General features: G+C 36.2%; 2 protein-coding genes across 2 annotated transcripts in view; both read right to left on the reverse strand.

Annotated features, from left to right (window-relative positions):
- The window catches only part of CRYBG3 (crystallin beta-gamma domain containing 3), a 532,216-nt gene that overhangs the window by 199,791 nt on the left and 307,546 nt on the right, over positions 1-24,879 (reverse strand). The gene's annotated exons all lie outside the window — the stretch shown is intronic.
- The window catches only part of EPHA6 (EPH receptor A6), a 927,196-nt gene that overhangs the window by 1,993 nt on the left and 900,324 nt on the right, over positions 1-24,879 (reverse strand). Inside the window, exons 16-17 of the mRNA XM_015129296.3 lie at positions 11,799-11,992; positions 184-333 (exon numbers count right to left, since the gene is read on the reverse strand). Coding sequence (XP_014984782.2) covers positions 184-333; positions 11,799-11,992 — 344 coding nt within the window. The remainder of the gene's footprint in view (positions 1-183; positions 334-11,798; positions 11,993-24,879) is intronic.

The following is a 24,879-nucleotide window of genomic DNA, read 5'->3' on the forward strand; positions in this document are numbered from 1 at the left end:
TTCGTTCAAAGAATAATAGTTAAAAGTGTAATGTCCAACTTTCACTAGAATGATAGTCAGAAATGGTGAGAAAACACTGGGAAATTACCTACTAGCCTAAGGAAAGGTGTTCTTGATACAGCATTTGAACATATAATCCCCAGCAGGGCATCTAGTTACAGTAATAACCCCAGTATCACTTACTCAATGCTCATTCTTGAAATCAGGTCAAAAGTTGTAAACCCTGCTGCCATGAAGTTATTCTTGTATTGCCCCATCTTTATAGAATCTAGCCAGTCACCAACTGTGACAAACAAAGGATATTCTGGAACTTCACCAGGGGACTCTGGCATTCTGTAAGAAAACAAAACAAAGCAAAACAAAACAAAACAAAACAAAACATGGAGAGCATTTAAAAGCCAAAAAAAGCATGAATCATGGAATTTTCATTTTCCTTTTACAATATTCTTACATCTAATGTTTTCTCCATTTAAAAGCCTCTGATTTTCTATCTTATTCAAATCAATCACTTTAAAAAATTATTTATCAAATCAGTGACTTATCTGGTGGAACACTTTTGCTTTTTGTGCTTTTTGCTACTACGACTGGGCCTTATATTGATTTTTTTCTTTTTAATTTTTTCATGATGGATCTTGAGAGAACTCACATCTTGCTATCCCCCTTCTTCTTATATGTTTTTCTCTTGCATAAAATTGTGTTTTGAAACTTAAGGAATAGCCCATCCCTTGTCCCCACAAGGAGAGTAACTAGCCACAGGATGTTCATTCTTCCCCCGTCTGACCTACCCCTGAATCCATGTCCTTTTCTACATTTGCTGTGATAGTTTTTCTCCTTCTTATGGTGAATTCATTGATCAAACTTCCATTTAGCTGTTCTCAAACATTCAATAATAATTTATCATTTGTTAAAATGTAATTTTTATTGTCGTAGAGTTCTATTGCATGAATAAGATTTACACCCATACAAGCATAGGGTAATGTCCCCAACGCACAGATATTAATAAGACACAAAACACCACAAAATCAATGTTAGGTTGGGTTAACAAGGCAATGATATAGCGATCCTTATTTTTGTTTCTCAGATCTGATGCAAGGGGCAGTATAAAGGTATTACTTTGGAAAGGCTAGGGTATACATGTGCTTATATATACACACACATACATATTTATATGCAATATATATGAAATATATATAATAGCTTGAGTCAGAGAGAATAAAAACAGAATTACTCTTATAAATTATGGTAAAACTCAGAATTGTGTATTTAAGTCATTCTGACAACAAATTGTATTAGTTTCTTTACTAATTACAAATTAAAAAAATAACGTGTATTTTAACATGTTTTATTTTGCATGTTTTAAAAAATACTTGGTAGTAAAAGTGCTTTTATACTAATAAATGTGTTACTAAAGCTCTAGGTAATAAATATATCATTTAAAGAATTCTTAGATCTGTAATTTATATTAACTAGTAAAGCAGTAATAATCTTTTAAAAAAATTTAGTGTTTGAGTTAAATCTACATATTCTAAGTAATGAAAAACTCCCTTATTGAGGAGTTTTTTTTTTTTATCACTGAGTTTTTTATTGAGGAGTTTTTTTTTATCACTGAGTTATTTTTATTGGAATATTGAAATTAGTCCACCTTTCATTTGCTTTGTTTTTAAAGTTTTATAAAGTTAAAGAATGAAAGAATCTACAGAGACAATTAGAGGCATAGATTTTAAAGTTCATATTTGGACTATTTTATCAAAATATTTTTACCATTCACATTTGAACTACTTCAGTTTTAACTAGCAATTGATAAGCTACAAGCACACATGATTAAACCATGTGAAGTAAGAATTCCCCTACTGTGAAGCAGAAGGGCATATACATGCTATATAACCCTGGTATTGTTCTACTAATAATATAGGAATTAGGTCCTAAGGTTAATACTTAAGGCAAAAACTGTAATTCCCTAACCATTAAAATTACCCTTAAAAATCCTTTAAATCAGCCTAAAGTCACTAGGACCCAAGCCTTTTAGGAGCACAAGTTGTATATGGTACAACTCCTGAAGATTCTGAAAGGTGCCCTTGGAATTCAGCACAAAGTCCCTACTAAAGGCCTAGAATTCATTTATTTGGATTTCCTTTTCATTACTACATTGACCTACCTTTTCCTAAACTGAGGTCTAGCTGAAGGTGGAGGTGGGGTGAACAGAGATGACAGGGTGGGGTTGTACTCTTTATGTATGATTGGAATTAACATAAATTAAATGCATATACCTTGTGATTGATTACACTGTACTCTGTATTGGGTCTGGTTATCCTTAACAGTGACTTCTGTCCTTTTTAACATTACTCAGTTCCATTACATTTCCTATTTGGAGGCTGTTAAGCTGCATTCTTTTCTCCTGTACTACAGATTGCAATGTTATTTTGATTGTGGACTGTTTCATTTTAATTAACATCAAAATGATTCATGATTTGACCTAAAACAAAGGTCAGTCCTGTTGAAAGATTGGAAAGCTATCATAGCATCTATCTACCAGCAAATACTTGAACTGTTGCCATATTTATTCAAAGTTTCCTAGAGGTGTTTATGTTAATGAATATTGTCAAATAAAAATTCATATGTAAAACACAAAATAATAAAGGTCTCCGTGGCAAACAGAGTGAAGCAGATTTTTAAGTTGTAGTGTTTCTCAGAGTCTTCACTGCTCTAATGTGCATTGTAAATATGTAAGAGAATTCAGAATAGTTTCTATATTATTTTTCTAAATTATTTGACCAGTTTCAGGGGATATACCGTACTTCACTGGCCAAGAGGTTAAATATCAAAATGACCAGGATATCCTTGTTGCTTGTTAACATAAATAAAACCACATGTTAGAAAATTGAATGTCCTATTTCAAAATAACGTGACTCTCATATCTTTTAAATACTTGTCAAAGTAGTTTGTTAAAACTGAACAAAATTAAAAGAATGTATTAAAGTGACTTTCCCTTCATACTCCTATGTCATTCTCGATGCACCGACATAGTCAGATGACTTCTACTTCTCTCTCCCGAGATAACACTGGAATAACTCTTGAAATTTCATGATTTCATGTATTTGGTGAGTGGAAATGTATCTTGCTAATTTTATGTCCTTAGTATAAAAGGTCATGCAAGGACATTCTGTATATTAAATGACTTAAATAGCCTATTTCCCTTGTTGAAAAGCATCTACCGTTTGCTTCCAGAATGCTTCAATACCAGAATTCCCTTTCTCTCCACGCATCTTCAGTGACCTAGTTACTCTTTGGCCTTTATACAACTGCCTTGGCAGTTGATTTAGTAAGGTCAGGGTTCCCTCATTGTTCACAGCCACTGTGCAATAACTTTTCTTTCACCTTATCTTCTAAGGAAGTTGAAAAATGTTGCTATTTTCTGGCTTCGAGGGCTTGGTACCATTATCCTCACATGAATTCTCTGGAATATTACCTAATAAACAATAAATGCCCTTTCTTATCAAACATGTACAATGATAAATTTAGTGTGCTATTTGCTGAGCATGTAGAAATTTGTGCTATTTGGTGATTAGTGAGTACTGCCCACCTGAGAAATATCTTTAGAGCCAAACCTGCAGCTCACATTTAAAAAAATACTTATTGTAGAATAGAAGGTCAAGGATCAACTTTTTCCTCAGAAAAATGAGAATGGGGGTAGAATTAGGAAATTTCAGGTATAATTATGGTCAATTTAGATAATAGAAAGGGCTGGAGCATAGGTATTACAGGTAATGTTACAGTATAGTAATAAATATAAAATTTAAATACAATAAAATATGTTAAAAAATGAATAGCTCTGGTAAGAGTCCAGAAGTTTTTACTCTAATGAGTCCTTTGAGTTCACAATAGTGCTAGCATTTTAACTTAGAAGTTCCTTAGATATGTCATCAATGTGTATCAATACTACCATTAAAAGGCAAGAAGTGTTTTGTCCTCAAAGTTTTCCATGTTTCATATTCATCATATAAATATATGATAGCAATGGACATACTAAAATGATTTAAGAAAGGTTCTATTTTGAGAAACACTATTGCAAGCTAAGATTCTGTTTTAATATGACAGACACCCTCACATGCTTAAAGGTTTTTCTTCTCTTACACTCTAACACAACTTCTTGTTTCCTAGCTCGTACATGTATATATGATTAGCAGAAATATGCAGATAGGGTCCATTTTATTTTATATTGCCTTCATTTCATATATTCATGAATGTATCCCATGTTTCAATAGTCTTCATATTCAAATGGGTACATAATATTCTATATGTGGATGCTTAATAATTTGTAATTTTCTAAAGTTAGACTCTTAGGTTGCTAACAACAGTCTTTTAGTAGACGTGAGTATGTAGTTTAAGAGCATGTTTTTTTTTTGTTTCAATTGAGTAACTTCTTTGGGAAAAATTCATAAGACAGAAGAATTGTTTAAAGAATAAGTGAAAACCCCCTGATGGCAGGAACACATCTTTCTATTTTATGTAGGCACTCACATAATGCTGAAAACATTATAGGAGTTCATTAAATACATGATGACTCAGACTCGAATATTAAATTCTGTACAGAAAAGTTTGGTCCATAACATGATGGCTGATTCATGATGAATATTTTCATATCATTCCAATAAATCAAAAACCTAGAAGAATAAGTACCTGTTGATATAGTTGTCAACTTATCAAATAAGATGCTGTTTAATTATTCCTTCTATTGTGAAAATGTTTGTTTATTCTGTCTTTATAGGTTTCAAGGTGGAGAAAGAGGCAGTGATAGCTGGAGTTGGGTAGCATAGGGTTAAGGGTTCACCTGCAATTATAACCAGACCTAGAGCCACAACAGCACATTGACTTAATGCAATATGGCTGCTTTTACATGAGTTCCTCATCTTGTGACTCAGGGACTACACTTCACACTATCCATTTAATGCATGAAATAATTTTGTCATACACACACTATCTACAAACCCTTTGAAGAAGCATTTACTTAATCATATATTTTTAAAAAGTCCTCTCTACAATTAAGGCTAACATTCAATGTGAACACATTAAATTAATGAAAGAATTTCGATATTTAAAACATTTTTAAAGTGTAATTTTACTCAAAGGGTTATAAAACCTCAAATGCATAGAAATATATAGATATAGATATAGATATTTTGTGCTTGTGGGTAACATATATCTGTTTTAAACAGTCTAACTCCACAGTGTTAAGGACATTAATTATTTTTTGTCAGTCTTTTATTTTCAGTAAGTCTTCAATTGTTTGTTATTTATATGATTATGTAAACATAATAAGGCTGATAAATAGTGAAAAATATGAAGGAATGAAAATTAAAATTTCACAGCAAAATTTAAAGTTGCAGATATGTTTGAACATTAAGAGGAACAGATGCAGAGCAGGGATAATACTTATAAAAAATTCCCCATAATTCCCAGTAGAGTACCCAGCACATGGTTCCTACGGCCAGAGTAATAGATCCCTGAACCTCAAGAAAAGCCTACTTTTGTGAGGAAATAATCCAGGATCAGAAAATAGGTTTCATGTCACATGCCAACTGCAATTCATTGGCAGTGGTTGTCAAAATGTGGTCACGAGAAGGATACTAAGGCAGCGTCTGGGCTCAGCAGGAGAGTGTTGTGATGATTAGTAATGTCTGCCATAGTGAGAAAAAGAAGTAAAACGTATTTGCCAGCACCAGAAAAATTCAATCTACAGAAATGTCTGAGGACGTAATTCTGGAACTATGTGATGTTACTGCCATATTTTCCTCATTTCTCTATATTGTTGCTATTACTACTTTCCTTTTTCAAGTAATGTTCTTCAAGTGGCTGGGCATTGTAGGAGGGTGTCTGGGGGATATACGGACTGTGTATTTTCTATTTATTCCCATGACTAAGGTCATATTCTCTACATTCTATTATTTGCCTACTGGGACAAAATAACAGGCTGCTCTCCACTAAAAATTGTTTTTTGAATTTTAATAGACTCCATCTATGAATTTTGACTAGTCCAGACAAAATCTATCTGGAAATGTGAAAATGTACCCCCTTTTCTTATAATCATAGTTTGGAAGCAGGGTTGTATTAGCAAACATCTTGCCCTTGTGTGTGATTCTATGTTGTATCCTGGAAAGAATAAGGACTATGGAGTTAGTGGCCTTCAAATTCCTGATCTACTCATTATTGCTGTGTACTTTTGGGAAAGTTAGCCTCTTTAAGTCTCCATTTCCGTTCTGAGAGATGGGAATAATAACAGTGAGATTAAGTGATATAACCAATAAAAGCCCCTAGTACCACAACTGACACATAGTAGGCTGTCAACAAACGGCAATCATAGTTATTGTTGATAATATATATTAAGAGTTTGTATCAGTATTAATACGGATATTGATATTATATTATAAAGATCTTGTGCCAGCAGTTTATGGGAATTTTCTATTTTTCTTTTCTCGTTTTTTTTGGCATGGGGTCTCTGTTGCCCCGGCTGGAGTGTAGTGGCATGATCATAGTGCAGAGCAGACTCGAAGTCCTGGGCTCAAGCGATCCTCCCACCTTCGTCTCTCAAGCAGCTGGGACCACAGGCATGTGCCACCATGCCTGGCTAATTGTAGTTTTTAATTTTTTGTAGAGATGGGTTTCATTTTGTTGCTCATGCTGGTGAACTCCTGGCTTCAAGTGATCCTGCCACCTTGGCCTCTCAAAGGGTCAGGATTACAGATGTGAGCCACTGAGCCTGGCTGAATTTAGGTTTTTCTAATGGGCAGGTGGAAGTTTCAAATCTCCTGATATATCTTTCATATTCTGTCTTCCTTCCACAGAACTTTGCTTATTATTCAATTTCAACATTGGTTTTGGCCAGCCAGTTATTTATCTGTCATGAAAAGCATATTTAAAAGTGCCAGCAACAAGAATCAAAACAAAACAAGTTGTCTATGACTTGGTGTATAGCGATAAACAATTTAGCAAGTGCTGATTATGCATTGCCTAGGTGGCATTGAACAAAATCTTCTCAAAATGGGTAGAAAATTTAACATCAAAATGTTGGAAGTTATTGTATTCATAAGACAGCATTATTGGTGCATAATTTGCTAAGTGGAGAGAGAGAGTACTATTCAGTCTTACAGCATTATTCACAGTTTTTTAAAGAAGAGGTTCTAAATAATGGTATTGGTATGGGCTTTTCCCTACCTTCATGATTCACATATTACTGGAAAGCAAGTGCTTTAAAGTTACAAGATAGACTAATATGTACTACAGAAGCTGGTAGTTGCAGTTGCTAATAGCTAAAGTCTTATACGATCCTTAATTATGGCCCAGTGGGTAGTAACAATATACAGTACATATGGTGTCTTGGCCTGGGCAAAGCATTATTTCTGAGGTAGCCGACTATCATAGACTGGCATGGTCCATCTGGACAACTACTGCCCATCCCTGATATGACATTTGAGCTGATAGTCAAGAAGCCCCTAATGTGTCAAATTCTTTGTCAGTGACACGCTGGGGACCTGGAGCAGGGATTAGAAGAAAGCATTATTTTCCCATTACATTGAAACTCTGTCCTAAAGGATATTGACCAGCTGACTACGGCCTGGTGCACTCAGTAGACTTCAGTGTGTGGAGTAATCAGGGGCGAGGGTTGAAGACAATGCAGAAGAACAAATGTGTAGGACAATGTGGGTGAGGGTGGGGGAGGTAGGACTGGGTGAAGGGTCACCATGTAATTATCAAGCCACTTTGTGCTATTAAACTATAGGACCCCAGACCTAATCTTGGACTCTATGGGAAAATACTTGGGGTTGGGAGCAGCTACAAGGTTGGTCCTGAGGGTTAGTGGAGAGGGAGAAAAAGGTGTTTTAAAGTGCATGGCCAGGCACTACTCCAGATGCTGTTCTACACACAACCTTGGCGTTAAGCTGAGTCGTTTCTCCCAAGGGCTGTGCATGACATGACAGCTACAAATAATTATTTGAAAGGCAGTTATAAGGCATTATTATAAACTGAATGAATGTGAGGGTAGTTTGAAATTCACATTTATGAAAGGATAACTGCTTATATTAATACAGTGGTCCTGCAAACTAGTTTTTTACTGTTAGTTGGATTTAGGGTTATGCTTATAATATTGCCACATTCACTTATATGGTATATCTATACACTTTCTTGAGTAGGAGAGAAAGCAAGCATGTTGGGAACTGCACAGAGCTCTGAATATTCCCATGGGAGTGTGTCAGGCACAAGAATATCAGCAGAAAGGAAAAGGTAACTGCTGCACCAAATAATGAAAGCCTTCTCTGACCAACATCTTTTCAATTTAGGTACTCTGACTTTTGAGAGGAACGACTGCATATACAGGTTTATGAAATTTCCAATATGTTAGTATAAAATTATTAAATTTTCAATATGTTAGTATAAAATTATTAAATTGTGGATTTCATGGCCTTCCTCATCCCCTCTGTCACTATAATTTCTTCCCCTCTTACTATTCTGTCAACAGAAAGGATAACAACTTCTCAGGTGAGTCTTGAGAAAAAAGCAATTAGAATGGAATAAAAACCATGGGGACCTAGCAGATGAGAGAGTAATATCAGCATGTAAGTATGAGAGAAATCTGGGGGTTGGGGATGCTACAGAAAAGGAGAGTGCAGGAGAATTTGAAAAGTGTTGCTGTGGATTATACACCTGGACTCCTTTTCAGGTTTGAGAGATATAGGAGAAAAGATGGAAATTCTACATATGTTATGTTTCCTTAATCCAACATCACTCTGGGGCAGACAACTGGGCTCTGCGATTTGGGAGATAGAGAAGCAGTGTCAGTTTTATGAGCATAAAACAAACCTGGCGTTCTTTAGCTAATATGGCTATCCTTTAATCTATCATGTCTCTTCTCCCTAAACAGTCTCAGCTCTCTGGAATCATGAACAGAGTGGGTGGGTGGTATTGGAGGTAAGAGAGTGGAGCAGGAGAACCCATCCAGGCTGCTGTGAAAATGAGAATGCTGATAAAGGTTCAGGCATGTGAACCTTAGAACACTGATTCTTTTTGTTTTTTAAACAAAAGTATATTATATTAATGGCAAAAACAGTAGCACATATGTCTTTGCCAGAAACAAGGATAGCAAAACAGTCACAAAACTTCCATTGGGTTTCCCAGAGATCAGACTTTAGAATTGAATCAAGGTGCCAAGTTGGTATAAAGCACCCAACTTTTGGCCTGCGTGCGGCAGTGCTATGTCAGAGCTCGCCACTCATGGGGCTCTTCCACTAGACTGCTGAACGGCCCACTAAGTCACAGACCTCTGGCCCTCAGATATACCCTCTCATCTTGACTTGACCTCTGGATCCCTGTTACTTTTTGACACTTTCTCATCTTAGATTCTTCATCAATATTTTCCAAATATCATGATCATTCATAATCTTGAAAAAGCAGAGAGGAAATTGTTTTATCTGCTTTTCTTCAAAAAGGTTTTTATATGCCTGCTTCTATAGCTATAGCACAGTCAGAGAGCTTTGTTGATGGGCACTGATTGTGGATTCTGTTAACTCTAAACCACAACGAGGGGCCCAGATTAAAGGATTTCAGTTTACAGATGCCAGTATCCTCTTCCATTAATGCAGACTCACTACTAGCTCCTTCTCCTCAATACTATAGCATGACCAAGTCACCTCAATAGCTGATATAAAAACAAAAACCAAGAAACATTTCCTCTAACTACTTTTCTTTCTCATCAGAGACAGGTTTCTTGAAAAAAATTGGTACTATGTATTGCTCCTTTCTCTGAGCTCATATTCACTCTTCCTCTATTGTAATCTGTCTGACACAACTTTATTGAAAATGCTGTACCAAAGGTTGTGCATGCACACCTGAATGTCTTATTGCTGAATCCAATGGAGACATTTCATGTTTTATTTTACTGCAATTTTGTGAGGCCTTGGACATTATACTCCTTGAAACGCTCTCCTCTTTTGGCTTCTATGATACTGCTCTTCCCTGTTTTCCTGATTACTTGTCTGGCTTCTCTTTTTCAGTTTCCTTTGGGTACTTTTTGTTCAGTTCATATCTTAAATTAGAGGGTTTCATCCTTTCCACTACTTATTTGCATTCTTTATATTCTCTGTGAGCTATCTTAACTACAGTTAAAGCTTCAGCTACAATCTATATGCTGATGATCTTCAAATCTACATCTCTAGCCCAGATCTTTTTACCTAGGTTCAACCTATAAATATAACTGTCTAGATGTCCCACAGGCTTCTGCAACTCAGCATGCTCAAAATGGTCTCATTTCTATTCCAAAAACTTGTCCCTCTCCCTCTCTCTGTGGTAATACCATCAGCCAGCTGGTATAAGAAAGAAACTTGACAAACATCTTTGATTCTTTTTCTCCTCCATCCTTCCATATTCAATCAGTGACTAAGATGCATTGGTTTTCCTAATAATAAATGTTATGACTTATTATTAGAAAATAATAATAATAATAAAATTCTCTTATCTCCTGACCCCCAAGCTCCTTCCCATTTCAGAAGTCCTGACCTTTTCTAGCTTTATTTACTGAAAACGTTAAAACTGTCTCTGTTTCCAGTTTTGTTCCCTGTTTTGCACTCACAGTGTAAATCGTCCCTAGAGTGATCTTTCAGAAATGCAAATGTAATCACGCTATTCCCTTGCTTAAAATCCTTCCATGGCTGTCCATCGCTTTCATGATAAAATCCAAAGTGCCTTTCCTTCCTTTACTGTTTCCTGTGTTGGACTTCTTTAGGGAAGATGGGCCAGAGTAATAGTTTCATCTCTAGCTATTTCATGCTTGGCTTCACTTTACTGAGGCTGCCAATTAGTGATTTAGAGGTGAACTCTTAAGTGCTCTGCTGTGAACTGAGGTCTGTTTCAAATAGTCCTTGAAGAGCCTCGGCCTTACCGTCACTGAAAACCTGCACTGGCTTGAACCTGTGATCTGAAGTTGAATGTCTGAATAGCCCCCAGCCATCCCCTGAGTGAAGAAGGTGAGCTTTGGATATACGTTGGTGATTTCTAAGTCCAATGTTTCCCAAATGAAGAAATGTTTTAAACTTAATGATATTCAAAATGTAATATTTTCAGACATAGAAGATAGTCTTTTTTTTCTACGCTTCTTCTTATAATTGCACTTCACAGGGAGGTGAGTAGGTCTTCTCAGGTCTACTGACTTTTACAAAATGGTGTATGAGTGCCTCTGTTTTCTTGTCTTGTTACCTGTTCTTTTCTGGTTTTGGAATGGAGAGTAACAACAACTAGATGTGATCATATCAGCAGGAAATATCCTTCCTCTGGGCTGATTCACAAATTGCCCCTGTCTGGCTTGCCATTTCAAATTGAGGAACAGAACATAGAATAGGCAAGAAAATTAAAGGGGCTGCCCACACACACACACACACACACACACACACACACTCTCTCTCTCTCTCTCTCTCTGTCTCTCTCTCTCTACTTCTAAAGGTAAGGAAGGATCAATCGATTTTAAAAGGCTATGTAAATATCAAAGACCCAAACAGGACAAGATATAAAGAAAGTAATTCAGAAAGATTAGAGAGAGACAAAAGGGGAATCTGTTATCTTGTTTTAAAAGAGTCCATTTTTACTTTAATGTTAATAATTCTCTTTTTCTGCTGATAAATGAAATATGGTTTCTACAAAGTCAACAACTAGACAGTTATCAAGGCATTATTTTCCTTTTTACCTGTTATTCTTATTTATAGCCTGAAAGAAACTATAATCGTCAAGAGGAAAAAGCTCAACATTATGCCTCTTACACAAGGATGTCCTCCACCAGGGTGTGAAGGGCACTGGGATTTCGGATCAGTTTGTCAAGGAAGCTGACAATGTCAGTAAATTTTGGTCTGTGATTTCTCTCCTTCTGCCAGCAATGGAGCATCAGTTGGTGTAGAGATGCCGGACAGCCCATGGGAGCTGGAAGTCTGTACCCTTCTTCAATGGACAGAATGACCTAAATGCAAACATATACAGATTACTCTCTTATTTTTAGGCAGTAATACATATGCTATGTTATAATTTCTTTTTATACAAGCAGAAGAAGCCAAAATAATGGTAAGCATGACAACTACTTGTGAGTACAAGGACCTACATAAGGATAAATACAAAAGCTGTGAACAAAAATTGCAAGGAGCTCCAAAGCATCTGCTCACCCCTATGAGAGGAAAATATGTTTTAAACATGTGCTACCAGTATAGAGGAGGTTAAGTTCATTACAACCTTAAGAAATAACTTTTTTGTGTGACTTAGCTGGAACATCTCAAAACCCAATTAGAACATCAGAAAGTCAGTGTTGTGATTGATGCATTTAGTGCAAATTACATATAACAAATGTCTTAAGTAAAAATTTTAAGAAAAATTCTGCTGAAGCACTGATTTCCTGAGTCATTTTTTATCCTTTTATAATAATGTCAATGTGTATTCTGTTTCTGTCATCCCTTCTTTCTTCATCACTGATTTAGTTCCTATTCTCTTACATTTAGCTTTCCCTTAGTCTGACACTGACCTGATTATTAAGTCATACTCCTATAACTCCTAAGGTCATTTAATCCTTAAAATGCTATCACTGGCTAACTTAAGGCTATAGGGCAATAGGAGCATGAGCTTGAATGTCCTCTGAGCTAGTGTGCTTCAGCAGAACTTCTGTGATGACAGAAATGTTCCCTCTCTACAACATGGTAGCACACAGTCACATGTGGTTAATGAGCACTTGAAATACAGCTACTAGAATGAAAAAACTGAATTTTCAACTTCAGTTACTTTTAATTAATTTAAATTTAAATGTAGATAGTCACATGTGTCTAATGGCTACTCTATGGAATGGTGCAGCTCTCGGGAAAGGAATCTGTATAACAGACCAAAGTTAAGAGTAACAAGATAACAATAACTATTTTTCTTGGTACTTAAGGAAATCACAAGATAAGGCAGGAAATTCATCTGTTTAGTGTATGTTCTACCTTCCTAGCAATATGATAATACTGACCCTGAATTTATATAGCCTAGGTTTTTATGAAATGTTCAAAAGTATTCATGTGAACATTTATTCTTGTCTCTGGGGAAAAGACAAAAGAAAGTGTTTATTGTCACCATTGTTGAGTTTGGAAAACAGAGGAACAGACTAATATTTAAAGACAGGCAAAATTTAACTTCCCCCTCCTCTGTCCCTCTCAAAAAAAAACCAAAAACCAGAAATATAAAAATGCAATTTGATTTCTTTTTAAATTTACACCACTGGACATGACTCTAACATATTCTTAATTTATGTTAGAGGCTGTTTGTAAAAAAGGAACAATATGTCTTCAGGAACCTCTTAACTGCGAAGTTTTAGCTTTTTAGTAATAGGGAATTTCTCATAATCTCATCATTGTCTTTTTGACCAGACCACTTTAGCCTGTCAGGATACTAGCATTTTTCTATTCATTTTATATTTTGTTATTGAACAGGATTTTTCTCATCTGTTTTCTGACTACTTTTACTACCAACTAGGCTTGGATTTTAAGATTTTGTTACACGTTTTATTAAAGCAGGATGTGTGTATAACACTTGCAATGCATCAAAACTATTGCGTATAGCCCAGAGAAGTAACTGAGAAAAATAGGATAGAATTCCGTTATAAAACAGTGCTGAAATCCCACTCTAGGAGTGCTTGATAGTCAATTTTCCAGTTATCTAATTATAAATGCATGGAATAAAATAGGTGACAAGTGAGGTTATATTCTTAGAAAAAAAATAGCTCCCTTTATTATCTACCATGTGCTATGTGCTTTGCATATTTTTGTTCATTTACTGCTTAAAATAGCTCAATATGGTAGATATTATTATCCCCATTTCTTAAATGAGACAATTTAGACTCAGAGGAATAAGGAAACTTGCCTAAATTCACATAGCTAGTAAGTGGCAGGGTTGAAATTTGAACTAAATTCCTTTTAACTTACAACATTTTCCTCTGACCACTCCCCAGAAATGCTTTTTAGTTCTCATGTTATAACATCTTCCTCTCCAATTTCTTACCACCCAATACAATTTTAGTAGTGATTACCATGCTATCTTTTGTCATGGCATCTGCTATTTGGACTTCAACATTTTTACTCGGATCCTAAGTTTAATATTCTGGGTAAACAAAAATTATTTATTTCATAGTTTGCAAAATATAATCTCAAACTGAATAGAGTCATTTCTTAATGCCTCTGAGTCTTGTGCATGTATCTACAACTGCATCCATGACATTGTAGTGTAATTTTTTATCTGCCCTTCATCTCAGGCTGTACATACTGGAAAGCAGGAATTATACTTCTAAATTTTCTGTGCTCATCGTTTAGTACATTGCCTGACACATTAATAAATATTATTGACCTAAACAAATGCTATTAGAAGAAATTTTTGGATTTGTCTTGATAGAGGAGCAGATTCTTAGAAAACTTAGTGTCTCGACCTATTCAAAATAGATTCAAAGTATAAACATGACAGCATTTGAAGTCCTCTCTGAAGGAAGTTATTGATTTAAAAACTGCTGCGTCAAGCAGCCTTGTCTGAAAATGATTTCATAATCTCACTCTGGATAAGAAGCCAGATGAGACTGGAAGCTTGCTCTTCTCTAAGAGGTAGGTACTTGACCAAAACCTAGCTTCCTGTAAGACTTGTGGCTTCTGACTCCTATCTAGAGGGTTACTATTTTCCACTGGCCCCAGGTCCTCAGCTTCAGATGACTCCTGTAGACGGTTGGCATCCAAATCTAGAATGCTAGATTGCTTACGCCTCTTGGCAAAGTTGCTCTCATGCATGCCTTGTAAGAGTGACGAGCAGGTAGGTTCCTTTGCCTGGAAATTTTACCCACAATGCGTCCAGTAGAGCATGTGGTCCCGGCCTCTCTGTGGGGACAGTGGGAGGATCAGAAGACTCGTGACTTTTCTTCTTGCTGATCTCTGGCTTTTAAATTTCCTCAATTCTTTAACTTACAACCTTGCAAAATCTGTCCTGAGCCCTGGCTCATGACAGGTGCCAAACACAAAGGGACCCATCTCATAGGAAAAGAGTAACAATAAAGCGATAGTGACATTATAAAAACAGATTATTAGCAATTATTGAGATCTCTTGAGTACTTTCAAGGCCAGTTCTAAACGATGTTCATGTATTAACTCTTTTAATCCTCACAATAACTTTATGAGGTAGGTATAATTGTTACCTCCATTTTACAGACAAATAATCATAAAGAGAGGTTTAACTTGCCCGAGATCACACATCTGAAAACTGTCTTCAAAGGTAGTCTGATAAGAAATTTATATTTTTTAAAGTAATTCACAAAATTGCTTAAAAGATGTATCTTTCTAACAGATTTTTAAATTTATTCATCCAAAGAGATAGATATTAAACACTTACTATGTACTATTGACCATTCTGTGTTCAAGGGATAACGTAACAAGTCAGGTATATCTCTGTCTTTAAGAAATGCATTATCTATTGAGAGTGACCAGGGACTATGAATATGAGAAGTGCCACATAGAACAGGCTGTTCTGGGAGCGTGTGGGAGAGGTACCTAACCCAGCCTCAGGAAGACTTCTCGCAGGAGGTGACCGGACCTTAAGGGGTATGTGAAAGGGTGGAGGGCCAAGTGGGCGGGTTGAGGAAAGGAGATGTGATCTAGAATGCGAGTAGATTTAGGTGGCTAGAATAGTCTTCAAAGAGAGGAATGGTGAGTTTTGAGGTTGGGAGGTTACGTAAAATTATGTTTCTTGAGATCACGAAGGATTTGGCATGATATAAACTTAGACTTTACACAAAGGGGAAAAGAATTTTAGAAAGTAAATTTTGTTAGATTTCCCATTTAGAAAAGCTCACTGTGGCTGCAGTGCGGAGAGTGCACTGGGGAGTCAAAGGATCCAGGAAGGAGCTTTGCAGTGGTCCAGGCCTTAGTGGAAGCAATGGCTGTGGTGTTCAAGAAGTGAACTGATTTGACAGGACTGGGCTGAGATTAGACGTGACAAGTAGAGGGAGGAGACAAACAACTTCTAGAATTTTGGCTTCGTCAGCCGGCAAAGAGAGAGGACAGAGGAGAAGCAGCAAGTCTGGGACTGGAGTGATGATGAGTTCAATTTTCTATGAGCTTTCTGGTTTCAGATTCAACATATATACCTTTGAGAGTTTATTATGTGTCAAGTTCAGAGCTAGGTGTTTTAACACAGTTTACCTAATTTAGGTCTCAAAATACTTTATTATTTGAGTATGATTGTACACATCTTATAGGTAAGAAAACCAAAGCTCAAACTGATTAAAAGATTGGGTCAATATCACATAGCAAGTAATTTCATGAATAATAGCTTAATATTATCATCATGATAGCCTCTCGATCACAGTAGTGGTAGATAAAATCTGTCCTGAGTCTTGCACCACATCTCTGACTCATTCCCCCAGAAGTAGACCTTGAGGTCTCTTTGTGGGACTTATATACTCCATGCTTTCACTATCACCTATCTCACCTATCTGCTTATGGTCTCCATGTCTGCAGCTCTAGCTCAGCTTTCTCTCCAGATTTCTATATTTATCACCTATAGGATACATCACTTCATAAAGGTATCTTGGATTTATTTTGTGCAAAACTAAACCCACTCCTCCTTTGGGATTTTTGTCCTTTAGGAAGGGTACTGCCATTCTTCTAGTGATTCAAGTTAGCGGTCAGGGAGTTATCTGGGCCTCTGCCTTTCCTGTTGCTCAAAATTAACTCATCATGCTGATTCTACCGCCTTCATAAAATTTAAATCTGTTCCATTTTTCATTCTGTCTTCAAATGATTTATTTCCCATTTTGATCACTGCAAAGGCCTCCCCATTGGTCTCCTCGCTTCTCCTTTTCCTCCACCAATCATCCCCCACGATGCAATGAAAGCAATCCTACTGAAGTAGACCTGTGATCATGTTTCTCCCATATCTGAATTTCTGCAATGGCTCACCATGTGCCTGGCTCTCAGTCCTCACCTTTGCTGTGTCCCGTTTTACCTTTGGCTCCAGCCAGTACAAAACATTTGTAGTCTCTCAGCTTGGGGGCACGGAGCTCCTCCAGAGCAGTGACTGTTTCTTTGTTCCATGTGTTCCCAGCATCTAGCACAATGCCTTGTTAAGTCAAAGAATGGAGTGCCAATTGACATACGTGATTTATGAAAGCTGAATTTTCAGAGAAGCTTGAGAAATCCTATATTAACCTTTATCTTCATAAACATTTCCTTTGTGGAAAGTTTTGCTTTAGAAGTATATTCTCATTCCCTAATTAAGGACTGACAGGGAGCAGCATATGGGGTGCTTTGTCTAAAAGACTAATTGAGGTTTGTTGTTTTAGGATATGAAAGGGTGGCAATTAACTAGAGAGAATTTTGTAACAGTTTGGTTTTATGATATTTGTAGGCTGTCATCCTTTGGGAGAAGAGTTATACAAGGTTATACCCTTATTTTAAAATGTAAGAAGAAAATTAAAATAATGTGAAAAAATATGAAAATGACTGCAATGATAATTTTTATGAAAAGTTAGAAGGAATTAGATTCTGCCAGAAATTATTATCTTAAACCTGGCTGCTTATTCTAAATAGATCATACCGGTTTCTTGTCATTGACATCACAATTTTTAACAACCTAGAATCAACAGAAGGCTCAGTTGGGGCACATAGCAGGCTGTTCTGCTCTTGCTGAATCTGATGAGTTTTCCAATTTTCTTGATGGTTTCTGAATCAAAGAAGGCAATGCACATCTTATATTAAGGAAAACAAGTATTAGACAGTCAATAAGAAGATATTGAGACATCTCTGAACAATACTATTGAGCAAGGACTTCTTAGACTCTGCAGGGTATTACATTTTTATGTTATAAGGCTGCTAGGTACCTCCAAAAGAGAGGCACATTGAATTTAGTTATTTATACAGTCTTTTAAAAAGAAACTGTCTCAAAATTTAACAAGGGATGAAATGTACACTAGAAAATGGAATATGAAATGATTTTATTTTTATCTTCCTTCTAAATATTTTTCACATCTCTGTGGAAAACCTATAATTTCAGGTAGAAGGGGGATTGCAAAGCAGAGAGTCACAGTCTATACTTACTTTTTGTGATAACGATTACTTATACAGATTAGGACATTTATATTCATAATACGGTAACACTGAAAACACTGGTAATGCATTTTCCTGGTGTGCAATATAAAGATTGTGTCTACATGAGCCAAAAAAAAAAAAAAAAAGAAGAAAAAAAAAGAGAGAGAGAAGGAAAAGAAGAAAGGCAGAAGAAAAGTGGTTGTAAGTAAATAACACTTGTAACTTTATACTTTCTGATATGGCTTGACTGTGTCCCCACCCAAATCTCACCTTGTATTGTAGCTCCAACAATCCCCACATATCATGGGAGGAACCCAGTGGCAGGTAATTGAATTATGGGGGTGTGTTTTTCCCATGCTGTTCTCATGATGGTGAACAAGTCCCATGAGATCTGATGATTTTATAAAGGGCAGTTCCCCTGCACATACTCTCTTGCCTGCCACCATGTAAAACATGCCTTTACTCCTTTTTTGTCTTCTACCATGATTGTGAGGCCTCCCCAGCCATGAGGAACTGTGAGTTCATTAAGCCTCTTTCCTTTATAAATTACCCAGTCTCTGGTTACTTCTTCATAGCAGTGTGAAAATGGACTAATATACTTTCTTATTCAATATTTTTCAACATTCAGAATGTATAACTCAGTTAAAAGCAATCAAATGCCAAATGAAATTAGATATACTAATAAAAAGATAGAAAAAAGGGCTTACAGTGATGAAATATTTAGACACAGAAAACACTTTTTTCAGAGACTAATTTGTTATTTAGCCTAAGATTTTGTTTTTAAGATTTTCTTCTTAGATGTAAGATTGAAAAAAAAAAAAAACCAACAACTTTCTTAAAATCCTACATTTAAGACAATTCTCCATTGTTTTTTTCTGGAAGTCACAATAGCATGTCAAGGACCTATATAAAATGGAAAGCGTTGGTCCTTTAGGAGGTCTCTTTTTTTCGGATTGTTCAATGAGAGGACAAAATGAGGAACAACATGTAGGACTCTCATAGGTCAAAAAGTTGTTGATGACATGATTTATCATTTAAAAAATCTTCATTCCTAACAAAGTCTGATTCAGTTTGTAAGTCATGAAAACATTAGAGAAGGAGTTGCCTGAAACCTCACTGAAGTCCTAAGCTGTCACTAACCAAGCTCTGCCTTTGGGCAAGTCTCTGACTCTTCATTGACAAGGAAAAGAGGACTGGATTCTGTTTGCAATAGTACCTTTCACCTCAAAAATCTATGTTTCTGGTCATTGAAACCAAAGATTTAGTCTGTAGGAAATTTGGTAACTCTCTAGATCTGGAGTTTCTGTAAATTTAATTCTGGATTTGGTCTCCATTCTAAGGAATAATTCTCACAGAGTTCCAAGTGCTTAGATGGACCTCTATGCTGAGATAAAAATACAGACAGAACCAGAGTATATCCTCATAAAGTAAAGCTAGGAAGATTTGGGGTACCACAGTGTTTCTTACTATGCCAGTTCCTAGACAACAAATCACATTTTTGAAAATACAAAGACACATTCCAAATCTACTTTTCTGAGACTATTTTTTTCCTTTAAGAAGCTGATGTTCTTAAGACTTAGGGCCATTTCCCAAGCACTCTCTGGGAAAATATGAGATTTCTTCACTGGTGGATAATTTTGATTTTATAAAAATAGTAGACAACTCTAAATAATACATTTCCTGGTTCCACTAAAAATCTCTAAAAGCTATGGAAAAATAGATTATGACTACAAAGAAAAAGGGAATTTGAAAATCCCTCTTTGTAAAGGCTCCAAAGAGCATGAAAATGAACAAAAATCATAGGATCTAAAGCTGGTAAACATATTTCTTCCAAATAGAAATTAAAGGTATAATTAATTATTTATGAAAATATTGCTGGCATGTACACATATTCTAGTTTTGTGGTCATTCAGTTAAAAAAATTTTCCCTTGAAAGTTATACTGTGGAAGTACCATATTGGTTACTGGTTTCTTCTCCTTTAAACTTATTTGAATTGTTTATGATTGATTACATCTCATAATATCCCCTATTATTCTTGCCTCTGTAGCAGACGTACATCATACTCATGTAATTAGTATGTATTTAATTAAAATACTGCAATAGCCTATTTACCAACAGTAGGAATTACTGAAAAGTTAGGAAAAGGAAGGTCTTTTTGAAAATTCCTTTGTTAGAATACATATTCAAATAAATGTAAAAAGTCTTCTGTAATAAGGAAGGTTGAAATAATAGAAATGGGCTTTTAGCAATTTACTGTAGTGTCTTACACAGATCATTACACTAGGACCATTACATAATAAAGTAGAATTTGGAAAATCTAATCAGAGGCAAAAATCGGAAATGACTGGACTCTCCGAGTCATAAAATCATGCTGCATTTCAGGTAAGTGGATTCTACATTTCCACCATTCTTGGCTGAAGTACTGACACATAATTGAGAAAGGTTATAGAATTATGAGGACAAACAGGAAGTACAGTAAAAGGTTATTTTCTTCCTTCTTAAATTTGGAAGAAACGAATCAATTCAGCTAAGATCAAAAGGTTGTTTCCGACCACATCACCTATAAAAATAAAATTCTAATGACAAACTCCATATTTTTACCCTTCGGGTAAGTTTCAGAAAGCAATCTAAAGCAAAACTCATTATTATTTAAAAGCATTTGAAAAGCAAGGAGGGAAAAATAAATGAAAACAAAAACACTGAGAAGCATCCTGTTTCCTAGTAAACCTCAAATGAGATGCTCCCTGATAGCAGTTCTCTTTTTGGGAAACTGAACTAGTTTGGTAGCTAGCATATGCCTAAATGATACCATACCCAGGAGGCATTTGGGCTTCAAACTGCTTCAAGGTGATTTTTATTTTTTAGTAGCATCATGTCAGGGGAAAGAAAACAAAACAAAACAAAACCCAAGACTCCAATCTTACATTTAGGTCATTAGCTTGAGCTAAGTCACCTCTCATTTAAGTGTCGCTACGTTTTTCCCTACATATGAGCTCTGTGGGGATTTGGTTATTTAATGTTGCCTGCTGTTCATGTTTTGCTTCCATTTTCTTCTGTTAAGTACATTACGTGGTGTAAGTGTTGGAGGGAAGAACCGCAGTGCCCTTGGTATCATCTTTGGAGCATGTGTAACTCTAGCATTACAGTGTACTTCCATTATGTAGTAAGTAATAATTATTTTGAACTTGGATGAAAATAACATAAAACATTACCCTGAAATACCTTATAAAAAAGAAAAAAATCTTCATATGCTAGAAAACAGCAAGGGACTACACACTTTCAAGGTACTTGTGAAATGTTTCTGGTAATAGGTTAAATATGTCAATCTTTAAAATTTGATTTTAAGCTACTGCCTTAAATATTTTTAAGAAATATAATGGCAGTATGGTACATTTTTAACATCAAGACAAAAATCCTGTGGAAAATATTTATATTTCCACACAACTGGGAGTCAATCCACATTCTTTTGCTAATAGGAAACAATAAAAATACTACTCTTGTGATAGAGTAGCAGGCATAATTAAATGTGCTTTGATCTCATTTTGTAGAACTGTGGTATGAAGACTCCTTTGAAAATTAGACATCCACAATAGAGCTTAATGGGTAAAAGCATGCATTTTGGAGTAAGCAGGGGGCCTGAACTTTTGTGTTATCACTAACCAGCTATGTAACCATGGGTAAGCCACTTGTACTCTCTAAGCCTCAGTTATCTTATCTAGAAATGGGAGTAATAATGGTTACCTACATCAGAGAAAAAGCTTGAAAATTAAATGAGCTAATACTATAAAATACTTGGCTCATAGTATGACCAGAAAATGTAAGCTATTATTACCATTGATTAAACACCTATGTACCAGATACTTTACATATATTATCTCTAATTCTTTCAAATTCCAGAGCTGGGTATTTTGAACCTCAGTATACCCAGTATCTCAGAAAGCTTTAACAACTTGCCTAAGATTATACGGCTAGTGAATTGTGGATCTGGGATTTGAACCCAGATCTTTCTAGCTAGAAAGCAGTGGTTCTTCACTGGGGGTGATTTTTCCCTCCATCTTATGTTGATGACTGGACAACATCTGGGACATTTTTGGTTATCACAGCTTGGGAGGGTTTTACTGGCATCTGCTTCTTAGTGGCTGAGTATGCTGCTAAATGTGCTGCAAAGCATGTAACATATTTATCTGCAAAGAATTATCTGGCCCCAAATGTTAATAGTGCTAAGGTTGAGAGATCTTGTTCTAAAGCCCGACTGGTCTTTTCAATATAATCTGCTGCCTCATTAGAATACAGTGATTCACAATGTTAATATTTTGCTGTCACTTGATACTGAAGTAAATAAAGTTGCTCTTGAAAATGATGTATACCAAAAAAGTAATATACACCTTCTGACAGCACAACTGCATTGCTTTGGGGAATTCCTCCCTCACTGGAGGTAATTATGGGGAAACTGCCAGTTACAGTGCTCCGACTACCTCTGAATGCACAGACTGGCATATAAACCTAGCTGGGGCAATCATAGTATCCATTTCCCTGGCATGGTTTTGTTTTAGTGTTGGGCAAGGTCCTAACAAAGCCAGCCAGAGTCTCCTCTGGGATTGGTGTATGAATTTTCACAGAAAGAAGGTCTCATTTTGCTGGGGTTGCAAAGCTGGAATACTGAGCCCTGGAGTGTACAGAAGCAGACAGCGAAGAACTTAGCAGTAGGAGAGAATGAAGTCAATGCACCTAGCAAGCACTAAAAATCCTGCATGAGCCTCTGGATTGAGCAATGCTGGACCACCTTCTTAGTTTCATGATGAAAAAATTTCCTAATTTTTGCTTATGTTACTTTGGGTTAGGTTTCTTTCATTTATAATCAAAAGAACCCTGAAAAATAGAGTCTGCATGCTATGCTTTCTTGGCATATATATGTATCAAACAATAACTGTATTTTCACACAGTACTGTTTCCATTAAAAAAAAAAAGTAGAAGGCACAGAATCCACCCTTAATGAGTCTACATTCTATTTGGGGGTGGGGATAGACTTAAAAATACCAGAATTTTATCTCTTTACCTACATAGTGGGTTCTTTGAGAGTGAAAACTGCATTTTCTTTTTCTCCTTTTTTTTTTTTTTTTTTTTTTAAGATACGGGACTTCACTCTGTCACCAGGCTGGAGTACAGTGGCACATCATGGCTCACTGTCACCTAGAACTCCTGGGCTCAAGCCTTCTGAGTAGCTATGACTGTAGGTGTGCGCCACCACACCCAGCTAATTTTTTCTATATTTTTAGAGACAGGGTCTCGCTATGTTCCCCGCACTGGTCTGGCACTCCTGGGAAGTGATCTTCCCACCTCAGCCTACCAAAGCATTGATTATATGTGTGAGCTACTATACTTGGCCTACTGAAAACTGGATTTTCTAATTACCCATCCCCACCCACATGCACATTTGGTCTAATGACTGGCGCATGCTTAGTAAGTAATAGCTGAATGGCTAGGCAGATGGCACCTGCTGTTATATTTTGTTAGGTCTTTTACGGACTAGTTCTGTGTACTCTTTTTTTTCTCATTTCCTTTCCCTAAAGTATAATACCACTGACCTTTGGGAAACTCATTATATTATTCACTAAAACGGATTCTGCAGACTCAGAATTGCTCATTGTAATAAAATATACAACAGTCTGCAGAACGGAGAAACTCATAAAAACAATCTGAAATTTCTTAAACTAATTTAAAATCATAAAGCATAGTAATATTCCATTTGATCTGTATGAATAGCTTTGTTAAACTCACTAAATTGTAGTAAAAATATAAAATATTCTCACAGAACATAGTCAAATTTGTATTGTCTATCCCATTTTCATTTAAAGTAGGCCTTGCTTGGAAAAAGTCAAACATAATACCATATTTTGATCAAATAAATGAGAAATGCAGGACAGATAGGGAATAGCCAGTATTTGGAGAGAGCAGCTGGGAAGTTTTTGATTAAGCTATTTCTGCTTCCAAACAAAATCCTGGTTACAGGATCTGTCACAGTTATGCTGACTTCCAATATGTGAAGCTAAACAGAATTTCAACTCTCTTTACTGCAGCAGCAAAAAATATTCGCAAGATACATAAAAGATTTTAGCTCTGACTATTTTCCTGTAGTCTTGGATTGATGTGAGGACCTCAAGGTTTGGTTTTTTTTGTTTTTTTTTTTTTTTACCCCCCAGGTCTCCATCCTCTTTTTTCTCCCTTTCCCAGATTCTTGCTTGGATATTCTTTGGTAATGCACGTCAAGACCATGACAATACAACAGCTTACACCCTACCTGGTGGAAAAACAACCAGGCTCTGGGTGGAGAAAGAGTTCAGCCTTGTGCTGTGAGCATTGGCAACCCTGAACCAATGAGAATGAGCTTAATGTTGGAACTCTATTCCTGGCTGCAGCATCTTCTCCCAGTTCCAGATAGAGCCTCTGTGGCCAAATGAGGTTTAATAGGCAAAAATCACTCTCTAAATGGTCATCTTGGACACAGATCACCAATATACATGGCCAGAATGGCTGGGCAAACTTTTGGGCAAGATCCAGGAAAGGAAGGGGGGACAACAAGGTTTGGACTACTTTAGGCTACAATTATTAAGAACAATTTACATGGTGGTCTATGTTGAAAACTACACATTTGGGCAAAAGCTGCTCTCCTAAAAAACCTGTCTTGTGGTCTGGCATCTTCATTTGTCCTTCTGTTTTGTGGACATCCTATCTAATTCTTGGCACCTCTGCAGAGATTCAGGAAAGTCC

The sequence above is a fragment of the Macaca mulatta genome, chromosome 2, assembly GCF_049350105.2.
Source record: "Macaca mulatta isolate MMU2019108-1 chromosome 2, T2T-MMU8v2.0, whole genome shotgun sequence".
In the NCBI taxonomy this organism is placed as follows: domain Eukaryota; kingdom Metazoa; phylum Chordata; class Mammalia; order Primates; family Cercopithecidae; genus Macaca; species Macaca mulatta.